The sequence below is a fragment of the Centroberyx gerrardi genome, chromosome 4, assembly GCF_048128805.1.
Source record: "Centroberyx gerrardi isolate f3 chromosome 4, fCenGer3.hap1.cur.20231027, whole genome shotgun sequence".
In the NCBI taxonomy this organism is placed as follows: domain Eukaryota; kingdom Metazoa; phylum Chordata; class Actinopteri; order Beryciformes; family Berycidae; genus Centroberyx; species Centroberyx gerrardi.
In genome coordinates this window covers 4832055-4856834 of record NC_136000.1, presented here as the reverse complement: position 1 = coordinate 4856834, position 24780 = coordinate 4832055, and the positions used below count along the sequence as shown (strand labels likewise).

General features: G+C 42.6%; 1 protein-coding gene across 1 annotated transcript in view; it reads left to right on the top strand.

Annotated features, from left to right (window-relative positions):
• Positions 1-11980: 11980 nt before the first annotated feature.
• The window catches only part of LOC139931881 (F-actin-capping protein subunit alpha-2), a 28248-nt gene continuing 15448 nt past the window's right edge, over positions 11981-24780 (top strand). The window contains exon 1 of the mRNA XM_071925519.2: positions 11981-12047. Within this exon, the coding sequence (XP_071781620.1) occupies positions 12009-12047 (39 nt within the window). The 5' untranslated portion in view covers positions 11981-12008. The remainder of the gene's footprint in view (positions 12048-24780) is intronic.

Below are 24780 nucleotides of genomic sequence, written 5' to 3'. Positions count from 1 at the left end.
CGCTGCCTGCGTGCAGTTCACTGGATACTTTATGTGTATAATTATCTTTCGACGATTAGCTTTTGATGTGCTTGGAAAAAAAAAAAAACGTCCCGCTGCCTCGTCGTGACTCACCTGTGTGGAATCCCCAGATGTTTCCCAGTGAAAAGGGTTAGGAGCGTCTTTTCTTTTTTCTTTCTTTTCATTTCTTTTTTTTTTTTTTTTTTTTTTGGGAACACTTTAGCCTGAAACGTCCCGTCATAATGTCGACATAGTGCATGTCAAAACAGTACAAGTCTGACAACATGCATACACTTGAAAGCTGTTTGGAAAGAAGAAGGGGAACAAATGGGAACCGTGTCTTGGGATTTTTGTGGGCTGACGAATTGTCCAAGTTGCTTATGTCAGATCTTTGTCAGTTTTGCATAACTCGCATTTTATTAAAAAAAAAGAACATGCTGTACCTGTTTTACCTGGTAAAAATACACGAAGCTTGCAGCCTGAGGGGTTTAAGTAGGCTTTTTGATTTAACTGGAGGGCAAAAATACATATTCTCATCTCATTATTGTCCAGTTTAGTTGGTCAAAACTTTGTTGATTAAAACATTTTCAGACAAGATTTCAGAAAATTGCTTGTTGTCATTAAGAGCTTCAGAATGATCTATACAGCCCATGTTTGCCCAAAAGGCCTCTTGTACCCATCTGGCTCCAAACCCTCAACATGTTATTATGGTGACTGTCAGTGACAGCTATATATCACTGTGTGTTTTATGACGGCTGTGTAGTCATTATGAAGAAACATTTCAATGTTAAAACAATGCCCCCTTTTTGCCTTTGCTCTGTGTAGCAGATTCTTTCGTTTTTTGTGTTTTGAATGGCTGCTGATGCGCCCGGGCCATTGACGGACAGGTATGAATGTTTGCTATGACAAGAAAATTGCTGTACTATATTTTTGTATTGACGATGAGCCTCTGGTTAAAACTGGTCCAATGGAAAGACCAACGACCGAGCGAACAGTGCCACGTACCACGAACAAAGCCACTTAATCGATCCTTTGTTTCCGACTCGAACCACTGCCATTTTGTAAATAAGGATAAGGGATTGCATCTCTGTGGGTCTGTCCGCGGCGAGCGATGCCGTGCGTTTTACTGATAAATATGTGTGTGTGCTCATATACCTTATGATTGTCGCTGGTACATCATAGTACAAACATAAATATAACGTAGAGTTGAACAAACTGGAGCTGACGCCGCCTCACACCCCCAACTCAAAGCCGTTTTCACCGTGTGATTCTCTAAATGTAAACTCCACCACTTCGCCTGTGCTTATCACTGTCTGTTCTGTGCGTGCGCGTGTGTGTGTGTGTGTGTGTGTGTGTGTGTGTGTGTGTATCTACAATTTTGTTGTCTATAAAAAAAAAAAAATCCTGAAGGTACATGTTCCTATGTAATGTCAAATTGACTTTCTCAGTGTAATAAAGCTATACTATCAGAGTGTCTCCGCACAGTTCATTCCTGTTTTTACAGATCCTTTGTTTTACAAGGCAAACACCCGTAATAATGGATGTTAATTTGTTTTATTGGGCAAACCTGTCCGTGAGGCAGAGATAAAACAGGGTTGTATAGAATTGTAATTACAAGTACCCATTGTTGAAATTACTACCTGCTTGAATAGGGCGGGTTTATTCCTCGCCTCATAGTTTCCATATGGTGAGGGAGAGGGATTGTGCCAGGCCTGAGTTTCAGAATCGAGGTGTAACGACACACCGAAGTAAGTTTTGGAGAACTGTTGAATGTTTGAATATTCAATACGAGACGTGAAAGGTCATTATGCGGTAAAGAACGATCATTATTTAGATAAAGAAAGGTAATTATTTGACTAAGGCCAACACGCGCCGTGTTTGCTCAACATTTGGAGTACACAGACCTCGCCTTTCGTGTTTGTTCACCCCTCTTTGTTCCCGTCGGCGGGGCCGCTGACCTCCGACCCCCTCACCTCGCGCTCCCCTCTCCTCTTTCGACCCCGAGGTGTTGTCGTCTAGACTTTCTCCCTCCCTCCGTCTGGCGGAGCGGTGACCGTGGCTTCTCAGCGCATGTTGTCCTTGCAGAGTTGCTTGGCGACCCGGGAGGTTTTTTGCGACTATACAGGGCCTCGCTTACATAAGTTGAAGAGTCTCATGTAGATGGACAGCAGAGCGCTCGGGCTTTTAAACTGTGTTAATAAACAGTTTCTCTCTGCCTGGGTGGCCCTGTTTTCACTGTCCCTCTGCGACTGTTGTGAAAGCGATTTTAAAGGTGCTTTGTGTTGTATTTTAACACCACTGAATCATTATAAAACATTACTTTTTGAGACATTAGTGTAATTACTGTAAAGAAACAAGACCATTGCCGAGAAGCCTGTCAACCTCTACTCTGTATTTTCCATTGTTTCTCTACCTGGTGGATCTGGAGGGAAGTCTGCTGGATCGCTTTACGGCACAAAACAGGAAGAGGTTCGGTTCTTCCAGAGCAAACGGAGCTAAAGCTTTCAGAGGAAAACAGCAGGTGGTGGAAGGAGTGAAAGGCTGATGGAGAAATCCCTTCCAACATGTTGATCCTCTTCACTGAAGCCAAAGAGAAAACAAAAGCATTCTTTTATTCATTCCTGAGAAATATACTTTTTTTGCCGATATGTGACTTTTCACCACCTGCAGCGATATAAAAGGTGTGTCCTGCTGTGGCTCCTGAGATAAGGTGAGTCGAGGAATCTGCTGTGGTATTTTTTGCGTTTTTTAATGAAAGAGGGCATTCCACTCCCTTAAGTATTTTATCTTTATTCATAGTAACCGCAGGGCCTTGACAAGTGTGAAAAATATATTTCTAGTATTAACGTGTGTTAAATACAGTCATTAGAGGTCTTATTTGTTCCACCATGCAATGACTTTAATCTTAGATTAATACAGAACAGGCTTAGTAGTAAAATATGCATCTTATCCTTTACTAAACCCAACTGGACTTCATGATAATTAATTTCCATTTTATTATTCTGACCATTTATTGTTTTAGAACTTTCAGTAGCTGTGTTGAATCAGAAATTGGCTGATGTTGCCAGCTTTGTTTCTTTATTTTGATTTTAATTCAATTCCAGGTAGCATTAAAAAGATCTTCAAAAATCTTAAATTTGGCTTTCTGGAAACTGCAGATTCCCTGTGACTGAGACGGCAGGAAGTCTGAGGGGGAAACAGAGTAATGTGGAGATACAGGAGAGAAGGCTGTGGGGGATTTGACCCCAGGCCAGCAGGGGTACGGGGACCTAAACCACCACTACACCATCTCTGGGCAAACTTCTGCTGTTTAAACAGGATGAAGACTGAAATGAGTCCAGTGGAATCCATTATGAGCCTCAATGAAACTGAGGCATGTCTGTCTTTGTGTCTCGCTCTGTCTCTCCTCTCCTCTGCCAGGCCAGGCTTGTTTTGTCTTTCATCTCCTTCACTCTCACCCTTTCTCTCTACTGCCTCCTTTACTGCTGGGAATCTCAGCGCTGGTCACCATTTATAATGAGTCTCAAATAGTGTTTGTCCACAGAGAAGGCTTATGTGTGTATGTAATGTGCACAAATGGTTGCAAAGCAAACGGTATTGGGGTAAGTTACATTTAAAAGTAACTAGTTACTTTACAAAATTACTCTTTTGTAAAAATAACTGTTGAGAATACTTTTGTGTTACCCACATACCACATACCCACATGCCATAGAAATATGCTATGGCATGTGGGTATGTGGCTATGTACTGCCAAGTGTGTTAGTGGAATTTATATTTTCCTCAATATACACATATATCATCTTACACATGATCAAAGATGTTCAAAGACATTGTTAGAATTAGATTTTGCTTGAGTGGTTAAATTTAATAACATGGGACCTTTAAAATGCATCTAAATCCGTAAACCAGTCTCATTTATATCAATTTTTTTTCATCATGCCATCTGCTCAAAATTCCACAGGATTTTTACTTTTTTCTACTTTTATTAAAATTTGTGCTAACAACAAATGAAACAATATGAAAGAAAAATACAAGTAACGACATTCAAATTTGAAAAAGTAACTAATATCGGATTATGTGAATTGAAAAACTAATGCATAAGTTATTAGTTGTCACAAAAAGTAATCTAATCTGAGTACTGTAACATGTTATGAAGTAACACATTACCCCCAACACTGAGTCAACATCTCCACTCCCTGTCCCTAATCACCTCTAAAGCCAACATGCTTTTATTCTTCTCTCTCTCTCTCTCTCTCTCTCTCTCTCTCTCTCTCTCTCTCTCTCTCTCTCTCCTTCTGATACACACCTGAAAACATGACCACACACATGTTCAAAGAAACAGGTGTGAGTTTTGGTGGGAACTGAGTAAAACTCATAGATGATGCAGGTTTTTCTACGGGAGTCACCAGGTGAGTCAGCAGCATCAGTATGCATGTCAAACTGCTGGACCCTAACACACACACACACACACACACACACACACACATATATACAAGCACACACATACACATGCACACACACATACACACACATTTATCATGATAAAGAAACCCGACCAAAACCAGTCAGTAGCATTCTGACCCGCTGAGTCAACTCATTAAGCCCCTAATGAGTTTTGGGCAGAGAGAAACCAGGGAGGGAGATGGCACCGGACAGTAAATAAACTATGCCCATGCACCCCCCCACCCACCCACCCACCCACCCCACCCCCGCCGCAAACCCCCCCACCCCCACCCCCCACCCATAGCTGGAATACCTTGGCTGCTTCCATTTGGAACCCAATCAGATATGATCATGGTTGGGTGGCTGCTGAATCTGGATACGGATGAAACTTTAACACCGGTGCTGAGGGGCTTGTGTGTTTTTTTGGCTGTTGATGCCCCCTGTTGATACTGCATTGTTTCTGCAGCTAAAGGCCCACATCAGAAACACTGGCTGGCTGTTCAAGGCACCGGGGAGGCACAGCAGCTCAGTCGCCTCACAGCCAGCAGCACCCGGCCAGGTTCAGTCCCTGGTCCTTTCGGTTTTCACTTGAGTTTCCTCTGTTTTCCTCCCACACTGCAAAAAACATGCAAGGCAGGTGGACTGAGACTCTAAATTAGGCCTGAGAGATATTGACAAAAAATCGAATTGCGATGATTTGACAGAATAATGCAAATGCAACATTTCTCAAGTTTTTCTTGTCATACATTTTGTAGAACTTTGAAGTTGTTTAAAGAAAAGTGATTTTGTTAAAAAAAAAATAGATGTCAGTGTGCAGGATTTACTGAGTTTGAGTCTGATGAAAGGTTTTCACCGATATTATACTTGATTCATGAACCAAAGATCACCTGCAGCTCTAAAACACCTTGTTCAGAAATCCAGTTTGGACGAAACTCTCTCTCTTAAGCAATTGATTGCAGCCTTTGCGATTTGGAAATTGCAGAAGTTCATATTGCGATTTCAATTTTTTTTCATCAATTAATTGCTCAGCTCTAGTCTAAATTGCTCATAAGTATGAATGTGATTGTCTATCTATCACTGTTCCAGGATGATGTATTTTGTATTTCTGTACCTTGTTTGGTGGTGCATTTTACTTATTCCCATGGACTTCATCGTTCAGTATCTCTAAAATGAAGAAGATCCAGCCTGTTACAGTGTTATAATGTGGGACTTGAGTTCGCCACTCTCTTTTAAATCAACCACGATTTCTTTCTCTCCTTTTGCTATGAATCATTTTGTAAGTGGAGGTATCACAGCCGTTCCAAATGGTGCAAATTTCACTTTGGAACGAAACTCTTCATACCTTGTTAGAGACTATTTTTCAAAGGCCGACCTGTCTTCAACAACTCAGATCTACTTCTCACATTTTCCACATTTGGCAGGGAGATGCGAGATGTATGAGCGAGGCCTAAATCCATAATTCAACATGTGGTCCAGGTACTTTTCGGGGAGCGCATCTTAAATTCAGACCTGCAGGCTTTTGGCCAAGGATGTTCATTCCAGCACCCAATCTCCTCCAAGGTCAGCCAGAAGTACAGTAGAACCCCGAACATGAGTTGAATAAAGTTTGTTTTTCCATCTGCTGTGACGGCAGAAGTCTGGCTGCCATTTACACGCCTGTACCCCCCCCACACACACACACCCCACCCCCCCTCCATCCCCTGCCATAAACACTCAGTATGGGCCTCTGTTGACTCTGTTGACCATGCATCTGGGAACAGCTCTATTCAAGGGCTCAAACTGGCACACACACACACACACACACACACACACACACACACACACACATCTGAATGCAACAGTCTGGCACAAATAAAGAGAATATCCCTTTGTCAGACCAGGAACACTGGCTGTAGGGCAGAAGAGATCTGCTCCAATCTGTCAAGAGTCGAGTCTATTGACCTTATTCCCATGGTGGCCATTTTGAACACTGAGGGTGGGAAGCTACTTACCCAGTTACAGCCGAGGAGAGACGTTGAAAATTTAAAAAAAAAACACATAAAAGGTTTTTATTTCCAAGTGAAACCTAATACATTTTTCAACTCAGGCAGAGTTTAGGAGCAGCGTTGCATCACTGCTTCTAAGATGCTGAAAAGTTTTAACTAATCAGCTAAAAACCGGATCTCTAGTCGACTTAGTAGTGTGGTTTGACCATTCCTCACCAGAATAACTCTGCAATCTCTCACACAAGAATCTAATCGCTGTGAAAGGTCCAATAATCAGCGCAGGGAGGGTTGGTGCACCGAGGAATTCCATGGGAGTGCGGTCACAGCCAGGCCGGCGATGAAAGCCCATATCTGTGGCTGGTGGGGCACCAAGGTCCCAGAAGGCCATGGGGCGGGGGGGGGGGGGGGTTGAGACTAGTGGGTCTCAACCTTTTCAGCTCATGACCCCCAAAAACAAGTTCAAGTTCAAGTGTTTTTTAGAAGAAAGGGTGACAGCAGCATCCACAGTTTTATAGACACAATAAAATTCACACACAAAGAGAAAGACAATAAATAAAGAAGTAAAACTCCTAAAGGTCATGAACCAAAGAGAAACCTTACCTACCACCAACACTACTCAGTTTACAGTTAAAGTGCTGAAGTGCTGAAAAGTGCATTTCATTTCTCAAAGACTTATTGTAGAGTCTAATTGCATGAGGCAGAAATGAATCCATGCTTATTTGTACCTTTTTATACCTTTTTATAAATTGTTGTAGGCAGAAACTTGTAGCATGGTGAACCAAGTAAGATTTTTTTGTATTTTCCCTTTGCAAGCTATTTTACTTTATTACTCATTGGGGAAATGAGGCTATGAAGCTGTTGGTATTCATTATTTCACATGAAAAAAGCATTTATCACAACAATTAAAAACATGATCATAAATTTTCAACAACAACAACAATTTCCCAACAGCAGCAATATGAGAAACATATTTTTTATGATTCCATTAATCATCTCACAACCTGCCAAAACCATCTCCTGACCCCACCCAGGGGTTCCAACCCCCAGATGATTGAGAACCATTGCTCTAGATCTACAGTACAAACCTCCATCTATCTCTGCTGCAGCTACCCACATTTCAACACAGCAGCTATTGAGCTGGCACAAAGCAGACCGCAGCAGATACTGTCATGAGGTGTGGAAATACAGTCTCAGTCGTCCTGATGGCGCTGCCTCTGTAGACTTTGATGCACTGCCAAGGAGACATTTCTCACACTGATACTCTGATGGGTGGAGATCTGACAGAGACACAATCGCTCAGTGTGGCATAACCAAAATGATACTTCTACACAAAGAATGTGCTCCTTTTTTTTTTTTTTTATCTGAACACTTTATCATGCTGTATCTTTAATATCTCGACGTTTTAGTGTCTTTTGAGTCTCCTGGGTGATTATTGTCTAAATGGGGACAGTGTAATGAGTATCTGAGGTGACTAACCGGTGGCTGGGGGTGAGTCACACAGCGGACCCTTTTCACATGCAGAGAAACTGAATTCTGAATGGACGCCTTGGTCCCCAGAGGTGATGAGTAGCTCCAGTGTCGACACAATGGCAGAATACTTTCAACTTCTGGGCAGATTACAGGGCTTTACAATCCCCCGTTTTGATCCTCCGACATGCCTCATCCCCAATCTGAAACGGCACAATTATTCACCCACTTGGGCTGAGGGTGGGCCTCACTAAGGTGGAGATAAAGAACAGTGCTGATGGCTGCCGGTGTGCTAATGTTACTGTTTTGCACCAGCAGCGTTCAGTAACCCAAGCATGGCCGCCAAGACATCTGCCCGAACCAGCTGAAATCAGACAAACTGGGCCAAAACAACCCGCAAAAAGAAAAACAAAGTCTTTCACAACCTCACAGTTCTTCCAAGGTGCTAAAAATGAACAAGTGAACTGGACAAAAGAAAGAAAAAAATCCAGCTCCACTAGGTGAAAGGTTGCCCTCAGTGAAACTGTAATTGATTAACCAATGCATTTTGGCTTACATGGCTTTCATTAGGGAATAAAGTCACGATTTTGAACAATACAGGCATGTCAAAATGTCAACAAAAATCAATGTGTCTAAATTACCATGAGACCTGAATTTAATAGGAATCACATTTTGTCTGAAATGGTTGAAAGAGACATAAGTGGAAAACAGATGCAATAAACAAAGCAGCAATGGCACTGAAAACGTTGAAAATGTGATAGAAAAATCTGACATTTTAGTTTGAGGTGGAGAATATAATGGAGTGCCCATAGACACTGATAGATAATGATAGTGTGGATTAGAAGACCAGGACTCTCTCTCTCTCTCTCTTTCTCCCTCTCTCTCTTTTCCCTATTCTCCATCCAAAGAAGGGTCATGGATGAAACAGAAGGTGGAGGACAGACGGGCCTCAGCCTTGTGATGAGACATGGATTACTATCATCGCTTCTCTCTCCGCCGCGGCCCTGTAATAGCAGAATAATGCAGTGGCAACGTGAGTACTCAAATGACCCCACCTAAACAAACAGAGCTGCGGCGTTGGCATGACATGAACTCAGTCTTTTCAAAGGAGGGATAAATTATAGTCTCGGAGGGAAATTGAAAGGGCAAGGCATTGAGGAAGAACTCAGCCGACAGGCAACAGCTTAGATCAGAGTTCTCATTTTGTAGCTCAGTAGAAATCTCCACAAATCTCACAGCAGCCACGCTTGGCGCCATCTTGGAGGTCCATTGGAAGATTCCCTGTGTGTAAATAAGGGCTAAATATAAAACAACCGGGCTAGAAAATCAAAGATACCTGAAAAAGTTGTTGTGGTGTGGCTGTAGGTCACTTCAGTGAATGAAGTGAAGTGAATGGTCCAATAAGGTGGTTTTGTTTCCAAATGTAGGTTACTGTGACACAGTAAACTGTCTTTAGTCTCTACTCCAAAAAACTGAGTTGTAGCTGGAGAAGAGTCAGCTCAGTTAACCTGAACAAACTCTTGGTTTATGGCTTTGATAGCTGGCAGTAACAGGAGTAACAGTAGTAGGCTAATTTAGCAAATCAACCGATATTGATGTATATGACTACTAACCATTGGGCTAAAGTTTCTTCCGCTAGGTTAAGGTTAAAAAGCTTAAAAAGCTGAGCTAGTGCACAAATCAGATGGTTTAAAAAGACTGTTAGCTACTAGCTAAGCTGACATTCTCTTAAAACAAAATCGATCAAATGAATCAATGGGGAAATTATTAGTTCCCCCACAAAAACAGCACAGAAATTAACCATATCTGTTCAGTTCTGTTAAGATGGCCAAGTGGTACGTTTAGAAACGCAACTATTCACAGCAACCGTTGCCCAAGAGCTGAGGACCTCCAACATGGCCGCCAGAGGGTGTGTTATGGTAGAGCATGGTGCAAACCAAAGTTAGGGGTTCGACTCCCACGGGGGCCAACCACCAGAGAGAGATGGAAAGGGCATGTATAATAGCTACATAGAGCTCCACACAGTTTAATGTCACAGACTGCTACAGGCTACAGAGACAACATGAGACAGCATGAGTGTGTGTGTGAGTGCATGTGTGTGTATTTGTGTGTCTCTGCACATGTCTGATTCCCATGCAGAGGGTCCCAGCAGGACACAATGAAATATCACTTTATTGAATATAAGAATCCTATTGGGTAAGTTTGTGATTCTTCCTTCTCCTCAGTACTCAAACTGAATACTTTGAACCTCTTAAAGCTAACAATCATTCCATCTGTGATAATATTTAACCAATCTCTCTCTCTCTCTCTCTCTCTGTCTGTCTCTCTGTCTGTCTCTCTCTCTCTCTCTCTCTCTCTCTCTCTCTGTCTCTCTGTCTGTCTGTCTCTCTCTCTCTCTCTCTCTCTCTCCCTCCCTCTCTCTCTCTCTGTTGCCGTGGGGCTTTAGTAAATATTAAGTTACATGTTATCTGTTTTGCTGGCAGAGTGAATGGGAATGAGTCAGACACTGAAACTGATCTCACTCCTCTCATAAGGAGACTAGGCAGTCTTCATAACACAGTGCTAGTGCGCCATCTAGTGGGGAAAAAAGACATGACGTTAGTGGTTTAACAAGGGGGAATTTTTCATGTTGAAGACCCCCCAATAGATGCACTTCAGGAAAAATAGAAACATCAATATAGGTCCCATTTAGGCTACTCTAAATGTATATTTCATTATATAGATCTTAAACGTTCACATTTTTCTTCATGGGTGAGGAAAGATTATGGTTGTACTGGGCAGCTCCCAGTATGCATGTGAGGAAATATATCAATGTGAAACAATATGTTGCTGAAAAAGAGCTCAGTCAACTTTCATTAGACAAATCAGGCTTGAATGGGCTTATTTGTGCCATGATAATAATAGATGATAGGTGTAGTGTACCTAGATTCAGTAGTAGTGAAAATTATATTGTTTTCACTTTGTAATGACATTTTTAAATTGTTGTTTACATTCTAGCAAGCCAATGCCATCGCTAGAAAGAACTGTGGTTCAGAAATAAACATAATTCTGCACAGTCAGACTTTGTTGTCATTAAACTTTTATTTATTACATCGTATCGTGGTTGTATCGAAACGTGAACCTCATATTGCTTAATGAATTGTATCGTGAGAGAAGCATATCGTCCCATAGAGAGTATCAATAATAAAACCATAGATGAAAGGGACAGCTTGGTGATAGTGAGGATGGAGAGGGTTTTCTACTGTGATTCCCAACCTGAGTCCCAGGGACCTTCCAGTGGTCCCCAGCAACATGAGGAATAGTCCAATTTCACAGTACTATATCAGTGGTTTCACTCTCCCCACTGTTATCTTCCCACCTACAACAAATGTCATCCCAGAGGGGGGTCGCTGGGACTGAATCTATCAGATGGGGGTCGGTGGTCTAAAACGGATTTATCTTGGGTTCCTTGCGGAATCCATGCGCTAGGACACCATAAGAATCATGAAAACTAAAATAAAATGTTTATTATTTTATTTCTGAGAGATATCAGAAATGTAATATCTGGATGAGCTCACTGAAAGCAGTGGGAAGTGCTTGTTTCATCTTGAAAGGTTAATAAGCTGAATTCATCCTGTAACAGTGTTAACAATTTGACCCTGACATCACTATTCACTGTCCAACATTCATTTCTAAAGAAACGTGCAAATAGCATTAGCCTACTACTACTGTCACTACTACAACTACTATTCTGCTACTGTGACTACTATCACTAATACTGTTACTACTACTGCTACTACTACTAGTACTACTACTACTAATACTAGTGCTTTGTTTTGTTTCTGTATGTTTTATTTTGTTTGCATACTGTATTGCATCATTTTTTATTTTTTTTTATTAATTGTTGATTAGTTAGATCTGGGTAAGCTTGTTCTCTGTAAAGTCCATGCTTTGTGATGAAGGGCTTCATAAATAAATTTGACTTGACATGACTGCTACTACTAGCCTACTAGAGAAACAGTGAGGATCAATCAGAGCTATGAATACTGAACCAAACCCAGCAGCTCGAGCTGGGAATCCACCCATGTGATGACGTCACGGGGCTCTGACAAGCTGGTGGTGCCGGAAGAAAAGATGGCGGATCATGAGGAGCAGCTATCCGACGAGGAAAAGGTAAGATGCCGATTTTTATCATTAGACGAACCAAGGTGGGGAACACTCGGGTGTGAATTTTGAGTTGTATATGTGTCCGTCTCCCCGTGCAGTTTGGCGTCGACCGCGCTGTTAAAAGTGAAACGCCAGGCCTCGGCTCTATCGCTGCTGCTGCTCTTATTATTTTTAGCTCAACTTCCGCTCATTTGCGAATCTCAAACGGAGGCTCCTTGTACGGTCCTGACTCAAAATAGGAACCGTGTACATATTATAAATTAATTTAAGCTTAACTCCCACCCTTTTCACCGAGGGAACCCCCCGTTGAGTGGACCTGTCGGTTCTCCCCGGTCCCCCTGGTTGCTTGTGTTAGGGAAGTTTTCATGCACAGAAATCGCTAGCTAGCTTGTTGGTTAGCTTAGCCGTAGCCTGCTAACAGATAGCTGGCTTACTAACACGCCCTTTTCGCTGCTTGGAAATCTGCTGTGTTAGCCGCTTGTTCTGGTGTTAAACACACACACACACACACATTATCGCAGATGGTGGGTTATGTGATCGTTGTGTGCAAAGCAGAATTTGTCAAGCTGTATGACAACAAGCACCTACCACAAGCTAGTGTTTGACAGTCAATGGTGTGGTGGGGAATAAAAAGGTGGTGAACTATGTGCTCCAGTTGGTGAACATCATGAGCCAAAGAACCACAGACATAAACAAATAGATGAGTTTCAGAAAAGCATTAATGTATGCTCTTTCCCTTTTTAAAAGACCCAATCATCAACTACCTTACATCAGTTTGATACTATTTACTATGATGTATACTGTAATGTATCTTATAAACTTTCATGCCTGGCTAAAAATATAGGTAAACTCTATTCTGGAAATGTAAAAGTGGGTAAACGTAGCTAGGCTGGGTTTACCCCCCTACATCCCTGGTGTTGGACAGTATTAGTAATGCATGGCAGAGCACACAGCACCTGCCCTGAGACAGTATTATTGTTAAACTGGATGGATCTGGTCTCTTCAAACCACTAGCACTTTATCTTAATATAGCCTATTGATTTTGCTTATTTATTAACTGACAGTGATTTTATTTAACTTAATATTCCCTGCACTTCCTTAGGTTTGTAAACTGGCCTTGCCTGACTGATTTGTCACCCAATAAGTTACTTATCACACAGTTCAGACAGACAACTAGCCATGGTTTCATTTTGTTTTGCTCCACATCAGCCTGAGTCAGAGGTTTATTAGGGGTTTGGCAGCACAGAGGCCAGTGGGTGTGGCTCCTTCATCCTCATCATCACACATGCATCGGCTATTACCTAACCAGTTAATTAGAGGGCTCGGGTGTGTAGGTGACTGCGGCCACTGTGTGATGTTGTGATGTACTCGCTTCACCATGAATAATGTTGTCGGGTGTATTTTCCACCTGAAGCTGTCTGATAGCTCAGCTCTTACTGTTGTTGCTGTGAAGAGGGCAGGAAACTTTTTTTTTCATCCACCAACCACAGTGATTTCCAGAATTCACAAGTAACTTTAACTGTTTGACCAGACAGTTTGATTTATGTTTTTTTTGAGGGGGATGTATTGCGTATTTAGAGAATGGTGTTAATTTCCTGCCCCTGAATGTAAATGCTGTGGGGCCAAGTAGGCTACACAGATTACACATCTACCCATGTTGTGCTGTAAAAAAAAGTGCAGCATTTCCGTGCAAGTACTGCAGTTGCGTTTTGCACTTTGAAGGCTGTCTCTCCAGTGCATTAGCTCAGAGCAATCAACCATCTGTTCCGGTCCCTCAGCCTGTTCATGCAGCTCAGAAGATGCCAAGGGAGGAAACAAACATTTTCATCTACCTGATATGGTAGTTGGTGGTTTCCAAAATTCAGCACTTATTTTGACACTCGCAGCAGCCAAATATGATTTGTAGGATTAAAAAAGATACTCCAAATGATGGTTGGTGAGCTGCCAGTGACTGGTAAAGTGGATAAACTAATCAGCCACAGCCAGAATGACCTAGCATTCAACTGGTGGCTTTTTCCCACCCTGGACGACATATCTCCAAACTTGCTTTCATGGGACACATAACTAAAACTAGCTTTTAAGAAGCAGCTGGTAGGCTGCCTCATCAGAGCTGTTTACAGTCAAGCCATTTGAGCTTGATGGCAAGCCTGAATCTTAGTCGAATACACTCTGTCTTTGTCCCATGGGAATGACAGATTTCTGTCTTGTAGCTTTTGTGAGCATCAGTGTCACCCTGTAATTCCAAAAAAAGACCTGAAAGCTCCCTGATGGGGAATTGGTAAACGGACAGTCTCTTCCATTTGTAAATGATTTAACAGCTAGAAGAGTCTCCTCTCTGCCACAGATGCCAAGTAGCGTTCTTTTTTTCCCCTCTGAGTGTCCTTTGGGTGCGGGCCTGCCAGCTTCTTGGTTACGGCAAAGCAACGACACATGGGTATCACAGGAGACTGTCATTACCCAGTCTGTTTGCTGTCAGCTTGAAAGATCTTGTATCTGGCCCTCACTCTGTAGTTTAGCACCCAGGCAGGAAACTTAACTTTTTTGTCCACCGGAAAGCCAAAGTTCACCAACCACTTTGACTATTTTACCATCCAGATGGATGCATTAGAACAGGACCTGCAAATAGTGCTTGGGTACATGGAAAAGTGTCTGGCAGAGTAGACAAACTCACCAGCCACAGCCTAAATTTAAAAGCATTTGGCTGGTGGAAATTTCCCACCCTGTTTAGCACTACCTTGAGTAGGCTATGTTAAACCTTTGCACCAGAGGTTGAGTTTTCTCTAGCCATTTGAGGTTTGAATATGTAAAAAACCTGGCATCTGTAAAGGAGCCTGAGAGTATGTGCTATGGTTCCTGTTTTAGAGAGGGCCAGACCTTTCTGTTAGTAATGTGACGGGTGGTTTGGTAAGAAGACTTAATCTAATGAAAAGGCTTTTAGTCTAGAGGGGAAGTAGGATGTTATATTTATAGACATAGTTCTCCCCAAGGTTTACTGACATGGTGGTGCTGAGGCGCTGTTAATGATGTCCATTCATACTCATGTTGATCTGATCAGTTGTAAATTGGATGATTGGAAATTCAGTATAGTGACGCAGCAAATTAACAGAGTGGTGCAGCGGCGGTGTTACACCAATTGGTTGTAACTCGGATGTTAGGCTTAGTTTGTTGGCGAGAGACAGCTTTGTGTACAGATGCAGTGAGTTGATGCCCATTTGGCTTTGTTAAAGGTTAAGTACGCTGAGTTTCACATGGTAGGCTAGATTACTTGTGGTAATGGAATGGCTGGTTGGGGAGACATTATTAACTAAAAATACTTGGATTGTACATAATGGCTTTTTGCAAGGAACTGGAATAGTTTATCAGCTGTCAGGCGCACCACACCACATGTAGGATTCTCCAGCCACATGACTCAGTGCTTTCTGCAACATTTTGTGTATTAATACACTTTGTGGCTCACCCAAAGATCTTTCCATGTTTCAATTTATTGCACTAAAAGTAGTAGATATGAGTTTGTCTGTGTGTACGTACAAACTAGGTAGGGGACTAACCTGGTTATACCCTTGGTATGTAAGGGACTGAAGTGCAGTGCTGTCATAGGGTGTCAGCTGGTGTTGTGGCCTCGTCTTGCCCTCGGCCTGAAGCTGTTTTTGTGTGAACTGGCCATACAGCTTCAAGGGGCTCCACCCTCACTTTTAGTTACTATGTGATATGAGATAATCAATGTGTGATTATCACAACCGCGGTAATTTGCTCAGGCATATTGGAAATACAGAGAGCCGTTGTGAGGGGCACATCAATGCAGTAAGTGCTTTTTGCATAGGCTACTGTCTATAGTATGTCCTGTACTGTCCCTTGTACCATGCACGCTGATATGTGCAGTCTAGCCCTGTAAGCCGTCAGTATTTATCTGCACTAATGCCACCAAGACAAATTCCCCTACATTTATTGCACTTGCCAATGAAAGTGATTGTTACCTGTGGCAGCACTGTAACTTTGTATTCAGATATCATTTCACAGTTAGCTTGGATTAATCGTTTTACATTGAACCTCTCAGCGACATTTAGAAATTGTGTGGGTCAGCATATATTGCAATCTCCACTGTGTGGAGAATTGTAATTTGCAGTTAGAGACAGTTTTCATTGCTTTTGATGTCGTCAGTGTGGTCGTGTAAAAGGCTTTGATCGATGTCTCTGCTTTAACAGTCTGTTAGTAAAACCCAGTTGCCCCAGAAAGAGAATGGCAGAGCCTGATTAAACAAGAGAAGCCTATACAATATGCCCAATTGTAGGTGCCGTTTTGTATTGACAGTGATGAATAAATGAATGGAGTGTGGTCTTTCAACACTGCCAGGGTTAGGGGTTTGATTCCCACTTGGGCCACCCATGCTAAAAATGTATGCACTCAAAATGTATGCACTCATGGTACAGTAAGGCACTTTGGATAAAAGCCTCCACTAAATGGTGTGTATAAAATAAAGCCTGTCTAGACATTGAGGCTACACCTCCAGCTGGATCCATACGTAGAATATGAGGCCAGACAAACGCTTTTATCTTGTTTCTTGTGATAGGAGACAGCAAGAGATATTCAGTAATATAGACCAAACTGTTTGAGGCTATAGGTCCCAAACTTTTTCATGTTAGGGACCCTGAAGTTTAGCATTTTGAAGCGTTTAGACCACAGAACCTCATTTGATAAAGGCTTTTTTCCCACGGACCTCCACCGGAAAAGAGTTTTAGTTTTTAGAGTTTGCAGTATGTAGGGAGATAACAGCAAAAACGGCAAAACCTACATAGTTTCATTTCCTTAAAGATTCTCTTAGTGCTAACTTCTAGTGAATGAAATAATAGTGAAACTAAAGTATTTCTCATTTTGCTGGGGAACCGTGGAAACCCCGCGGGACCCCCTGGGCATCCCTGGAGCCCGGCTTGGGAACTGCTGTCTTAGACCATGAGGCTAACAGAGTTGAATGCTGAAATGTAGTGGTATTTCCCTTTAAGTGAAGAATGCGAGGCCAGAGGAGCGCTGTCTGTACGTGCCTGCTGCAATGTCAGAGATCTGCAGATGAGGGATGAACACTGTGTGCCTTTCAGTCTAAACACCCTGGCACTCAGAGTACCAAACCCTGTGGGACCCAAACTGCTGCCCCGTTTCAGTGTCACTTACAACCAGTTAACGCCTCTACTCATACTTTACCAAACACAACTGTTTGTACAACTTGTTTCACACATTTATTGCGTTAGATGGCAGTTTTCAGCTGTTTTTCTCCACAGCAAACCCAACTGCAGAGGAAACTTGACTTTTCACCCCTTTAGAAATTTTCTGAGCTGAAGAACAACATGAACAAGCCAGGAAGGAATAACATTTTTAGGTCCTGGAAGCACTCTGATGTAGTTATGGAAAGGCATGGAAAAGTCTTGGAATTTTACAACAGGGCTATGGTGGGAACCTACAAGCCGACTACACTTGAATATAATAGGACTTTTTCTTAATTTCTTACCCTGGTTGACCCGGGAGCTTTCTTTAAAACCCTAGTGTTGATTTGAAAAGACCAGTGGCTTTACGCTGCATGCTGGAGGCGGTAATGCAGAACGGCGATATTCCATACGCTGCATAGCAGGCTGCTAAGGGTAAAATGACACTGTACTGAACAGGCATGCTGTAAGGACGAATGGCTGGGCTGTAGGCTGAAGGTGACAGATGAACAAATCTGAGGTGGGCAAGGTGGCATCATTCAGCCTCGGCATCTAAGTGGCAGGGCAGCCTGGCCGAAAGAGAAGCCTGTCCAGTGTCCGCAAGGTCACAAGTTTGATCCCTGCCACAGCTCAGGTGTCCAGCATGTGAGTTTTTTGTGTGTCTGAGGGATATGCGGGGCGGTGGCAGCCTAGAGGTTACAGAGTGTTTTCGACCGGTAGGTTGCTGGTTTGAATCCTTGAACTAGCTGGGAAAATTGGGGCAGAGAAAGTGAATGAGAAATGTTCTTCCCCCCTTCAAGAATAACTGTGGAAGTGTGCTAAAGCCCTAATCACGAACTAAGCCGGTGAAGCCGCTCAGTGACCAACAGTAGAAGACTGGTGCTGTACTGGGAAGCTCCCAGGTGGGAATGTGTCAGCCTGTATGAATGGTGACGCAGGGCAGTGTGGGAAATTAGCATGGTGCTCTGGAAAGTACATGCACTGTATAATATGGTGACACAATTGCTCTAAAAATGTAATGGTCTTTGCTGATATGAAAATCCCCCTCAGTGAAACAACAAGCCTCTGCTGCTGAGAGTATTTTCCTCTTTAACATTAGACAATGGCCCTTCAAGTTGAAGTTCATTTATTTCTATAGGCCTTCATCACCTGCATGTCTCAAAGGTCTTTACATGTAACACAAACTTAAGGAAGCAAAACAAAGCACAAGACACACAATAGCAAGTATTAGCAAGACATAGCAAGCCTACCTATCCTACATAGCCTAACCTACCCGGCAGCATCAGCCTTGAAGCATACAAGGAAAAACTCCCAAGAAAACTGTATTAGGAAAAAAAATGGCCGGGCCAAGTCAAAGAGGGATCCCCCACCGGGACGGCTGAGCGTGCAATAGGTGCTGGGACATTATTATTTCTTCAATTTAATCTTGAGCAGACCCGCCGCCACCTCCTCATTTTGACCAGCAGAGGAACACTTCTAGTTAGCCTACGGCTAGCTGACAACCCACCTCCTCTCTCTGCCTTCACACAGAGAGAGGAGGAGTTATTATTGGTATATTATTTCCCCCCCCCCCATCCCTAATATTCATCGACATCAGACTCCGTATTGCTTTTAAACTTGGCACTGTCTGCCATCGCATCTCGAGGCGCCAAGGCCCTCTTTATCCCGGCTATCCTGGATATTGAAATGGAGGCATGCCAGGAGAGAGGATCAAACTCTGGGAGATGATGCAGCCTAAAAACGCCCGCAGGCTAGTAAATATTGCCTCCCTTTCTTCCATCTACGTTTTTTTTTCTTTTTTCAATGGATCTGGATTGGTCTGATAAGATGATTCTGATGCCGGGATTAGGGCTGGCGTTGTTTTAACGTCGGTGGGTGTCGTTTGGGATGAAGGGTGCTCCCTAAGAGGGTGTAGGGTGGGTGGGGTTGGTGTTGGGATGGTGTGGTGGGAGTGTGTGTGTTGGCGCGGGGGGGGGTTAATATGGGGATGAATATACAGTGACTAAGTTGAAAGAAGAGGGACCAGCTGGTGTCTAGGCCAAGAGAGCACAAAGACATGAGGATCCCACACTGCAGGGGGTCTCCATGTCTCACGTTCTCTTTGTTGGTGTGTGTGTGTGTGTGTGTGTGTGTGTGTGTGTGTGTGTGTGTGTGTGTATTAGCCCCAGTGTTAGGCCTGCTATTCCAGCTCCTTGGTTAGTCCATGCCTACGTGCCAGCTCCTCAGCCCCCCCCTCCCACCCACCCCCATCCCCCAGAATCCTCCAGAAGATTAGGGAATTGTCTGTGTTGTGTGAGCACAATGAAAGCAGAATGGCAGATGAAAAGCCCTTGTTTGGATCTGAAGAAAGGCTCTGTCCAAGATGATGATGGTGATTGAGTGTCAGATTTAGATAACAAACACACGCATACACATACACATACACACCCACCCACACCAGCTACTGTCAGCCTCTCTGCTCTCTCTGTTCCTGTGAAATGACCAGTCCTTCTGTTCCGCCTGCCGCCCAGGACTGTGTGTGTGTGTGTGTGTGTGTGTGTGTGTGTGCGCATGCACGCGCCTGTCACACTGCCTCTCTCCCACACAGCAGGCCTGCACAATTCAATGGAAAATTGAAATCGCAGTATTGACGACTAGGGATGGGCATTTCAAACAAAAATACTATTCGATATTCACTGGGAACTATTCGACCATTCTTCGAAGATCACCCCCCCCCCCCAAAAAAACAAAAAAAACAACGCACGGACGGTGCGAACTAGGCTAGCCATATAGCCATATTGATGTTAGCTAGCCAGGCTAACTAGCAAGCTAGGCGGACGTTAGCATAGAGCTAGCTAGCTAAGCCAGCTACCTAGTCCGATTAGCCCCGATAGAGGCGCCGGTAAAAACAAGGGAAAATATGCTTTTCAAGACAAGACGATAGTCGCATAAACTATTCGATTTTTTATAATTTAATGACTATTCGAAAATTCAAAAATCATGACCCATCCCTATTGACGACTGGACTTTCCAAATTGAAACAGGCTGAAATATTTTTCTCTTGGAGGGAAAGTTGTCTCAGACAGACGACATCTAGTGGTCAGAGAACCGGGCCCGTAACCAAAAGGTCGCAGGTTTGAGCCCCACAGGAGCTTCATAAACAAATGTGGTATGCCATGTGGTATTGTGGAGAACCTCAGGCCTAGAAATCAAGCGGCGTAATAGCACAAATCTCATTTTATTCAAACTGAACAAATCCGAAACATTGTTTTATTCAAGCTGAATAAATCCCCAACATCATTTTATTCAAGCTGTACAAATCCCAAACATCAGCCATCATGTTGTCACCCATTTTTGGAACAGATTTTGGACGCTGAAAAAAATAAATTATGTTGAAAACACTGCGTCCATGTGTATTGCAGTTCATATCGCAATATTCAGCAAAAAAAAAGAAAACTAAAAATGATTTCCTGTGAATAAGATGCAGCCCTGCTCAACAGTGTTGCTCATCACTAGTTTGGCATTGACTGATAATTCAAGGTGGCTTTCACCTTTTGACAGTAACACAAAGTATAATTCATGTACAGGAATTTGTCTTGGTGGCATTGGTGCAGCATATTAACGACTTGGATAGTAACACAGTATGTATGGACAGTAGGGTTGCACTGTGAACCGGAGAGACCATCTCATAACTAAAGGGTCACATGTCTGATCCCCACAACAGCCACTGTGTCCAACAACAGTCTGTCTGTCCTAGCCTAGTGATTTTTATTGTTAGTGGTGATAATAATGACTTGGCAAGATGGGGAACACTTGAATTAAATCTTATTGAAAAATCTCCAGAATCCCCCAACAGGCCCTAGATATTGTTAAAAGGCATTATCTAGGCAAACTACATGCTGAGTTTTATTTGACAGCGTCCCAGCAGTGAAGACGGTGAGCTAGTTAATAAAATTCCCTGCAGAGCCTCTTTGCCTCGGGCCGGGCCCTGCGTGGTTCATGGAGGCAGGCCGATGCTCGGGGCTAAGCCCAGGTCTCAAAGCTCAGTGTCCCAGCAGTAAAATAGACTCACCATGGTACAAACACCCAACCTCCTCACAGTGTCACAAATGCTTTTACTTTGATGGCAGGTAAAAATTGTGTATCCTCAGCCAGTCTGTGTGTCAAGTTCAGTTTCCTCCCTTTCCATAAATCCATATCACCAGACATCCACTCTGTCTATCTGCCTCGGTGTAGTTTGACAGGTAATGGGTTTCTGCTGTGGTTGTCAAACTATGTTGGGTGGGGAGGCTATGGAGTAGACAGACGTTAACTGTGGTAAAAACAAATCAATTACTTCTTAAAACAACACAGTACTTTTCTAATGTTTTGTTACTTAAAATTAATAGATTTAGCAAGTGAAATAAACAGGGAAATGTTGAATTTGATATGTTTTCCAGGACTGCTCCTGTGTTTGAGCAGCTGGTCCCATCTGAATGAAATCATGTTCACAACACAGTGGGGTAAGACAGTGTTCCCACCACAAGGAGTAAAGAGTATTTCTGAAAAACGTGGTCCAAATTACATCAATCAAAGACTTTTTTGTCTCTGGGAAGGCTCTCTGGAGAATCCTTTAGCAACCGCAAACACGGATCCAAACACTGCAGCAGAAAGCTGGTAAAGCCATGCATGAAACAGGCTACTTCCTCATGTAATGTTTGCAACACCGTGAGTCATGTTACAATGCTCCTCATCACTATTTCAGTTTGGAAGGCTGGCTGCTGTAGTGGAAATTGGACTGTCGAGTTTTCAGATTTCTGTGAAGCTAGTTGCTATTCATGAAGAAGCAGCTGCCGCTCCTCCTGGGGACCGCCGCTGCCTCTGTTGTCAAACTGCCCATTTACATTTTACATTTACATTTTAGGCGTTTGTGATACTTGACTGATGCCTGAAGCAAAACTCTTTTCGCTTGCCAAGAAGTCAGCTGTACAACAGTCTGGCGCCGGTAGGGATTCGGTGTTTTGCTCAAGAACACTTCAGCAGCGTCGATGCTTGCTGTCACTGGGGCTTGAACCCAGATGCTGCAGTTGAAGGATGGTTTCCCTACTCGCTGTACCACCCTGCTGCCCAACTATAGCCAAACAGAGCATCCTACAATGACTAAAACTGTAGAATAACCTTTAATTCCTTGATCACCAACATTACAAGCAACTATTAGCAAAGAGGTCAAGGGTCAGAGCCAAAATGCCCTGGCAGTAGTTGAACCAAATATCCCTGTGACCCCAGAGTGATCTTGTATGGTAAAGAAACAGGAAAATAAGTAAGAGCCAGGGAAAGAAAGTGTTTTTTATTCAGTTTGTTTTGTTTCACCCCTGTGTTTGCAAAGGAGGATGTAGGCTGTTGTCTCGCTGCATTATAGGATGTGCTATGAGGTACTTAGGAAGAGGAAGTGTTACCCCCTTTTTTTCCACAGCTTTTAACAGTCAAGGCTGAATGCCTTTAGTATCTCAGAAAGCTTTCCTCTCCTTGTACTCTGCTACCATCCTCTAATGGAGTATCACTCTCCTCCTCATTCTGTCAGAGGAGATGCATTTTAAACCACATCCCACCACTCCTCCGGCCTCATCTCCTCCGCTCTCCATTCACCTTAAAACAGTTGGGATGGTTTTGCTGTCAGGTTTGGTTGTAATAGCATCCCTGTCCATTCCTATCCAGCCTTTACTGGCCTCTCCCTCGCTGTAGGGCTGTGGGTGGAAACACCTCTGAAACAACATTTAGACCATTGGACACTAAAACTCTAAAAGACTTCATAACTAGAAGAGATAGTACTACTAGTATCTCTAATAATAATAATAATACTTCCAGACAAAATGTTACAATAGAATCAGTTCAGGTTAAGGGCTTCTAGTATTGATCAATTCTACAATAAATATGTAATCAAACGCACTGTATCGTATCCCTCATATCAGAGGTGGACGACACTGTCTGGCCAATTTTTAATAAAAGTCCAATATCTGCTCAATATATTGGCAAAAGCTGTGAAAAACCAATATTGATGCAACCCTAATTATTAATAATACAATGCTGGCATATCAGTAATATTGAAACATTTCATTTCAATAAGAAAGTCCAATGTGGTTTATAATTGTCAAGATGCTGATGCAAGATGAAAAACAGTGCAGTAAAATAATTTTGTTCCTCATCGCATCCAATAGTCATGATTGATAATCGTGATCACAATATATAGTAAAATAATTAGGATTATTATAATTAATCTGCCTTAACTGACAGAAAAAAGGTCCCAGGGGGATGAAATGGGACGTGGCCATTAATGGAAAATTCTGGTTATTTTCAACCTGTGCATTATTTTCCTAGTTTTTGTCGTCATGGCGATTGGTTGTGTTCAAATTTACTTACGTCACTGTAGAGTTTGACGTAGCTTCAGTTCACTGGTGTCAAATACACAAATACTGAGCCAACAGTTGAACCCAAAAAGCGATGAAAACACATCCTTTCAACACTATAACACCCACACTGCAGTTAAACTTCCTGACAGTCTTCCTGACCAAGCCACATCAGACTTATCACCTAAAAAGTTGATGATAACCCTAAACCTCAGCTTTAAACCTAGCCTTAACCTCGCTGGAGGTCTAACACCTATCCTTACTCTTTTTGAAGACTGATTTTTAGAATTTGTGGCTTGTCCAGGAAGTGTAAACCCTCTTCCTGGCTCCGGGTTTGGCTTCATTCAATCACTGTTACTTCACTGAAGCTGTGAACGACTGAGACTGAATCAGGGGAATCTGCAACAATTACTGTGTGTGAGTGAGACAGACACACACACACACACACACACACTCACACACACACTGAGCTGCTGGTGTGACATGACCTGCAGAGCCTTAATGAAGTGGCTGATGTTCAAGTTTTGGTAATAAATTCCGGTCTAATTAATTTCAGTACAGATGAAAAACGGGAATGGGAACAAAACAAACTGCAGTGCAACAATGAACATACAGTAGTACATCATTATTGCTGTCAAATATTAACCATTAAAGTTTACAGGACAGGAAGAGCATAGTGTTATGTTGTTATTTCCAATGAGCATACAGTACATCCAGAGCCCAGAAATAATTACAGTGGTGCTGCAAAAGTTGAAGTCTATTAATAGACTTTATTGAAACCAGACCTGGGCGTAGAGAGTTGAATAAGGTGTCAGATATTTTGAACTAGTTGAGGTGCACTCGATTTGTCATTTACACAGCCTCATAAATGGACACATCAGTCACAAAATAAAGCAAGTTAAACGCTATTTATGGTTTTTAACGATCCAAAATAATAACTACAGAAGCAATAAAAAAGATGCAACTCTGATAAATTGACTAATTCACACCCCTATATCAGTAGATATTTCACAGTAATATTCAGAATGTTTTGTCGTTCGTTGGCCTTATTAGTTCACACCAAACTACAAGCTGTCATTATTTTAGACCATGCTGTTGCTGTTTGGCAGCTGTAGTGAATGTATTTAGCCTCCCAATCTGAATCAAGCCAGTTCAAATCATGGGAATGGCAGCGCTCCCAAACTT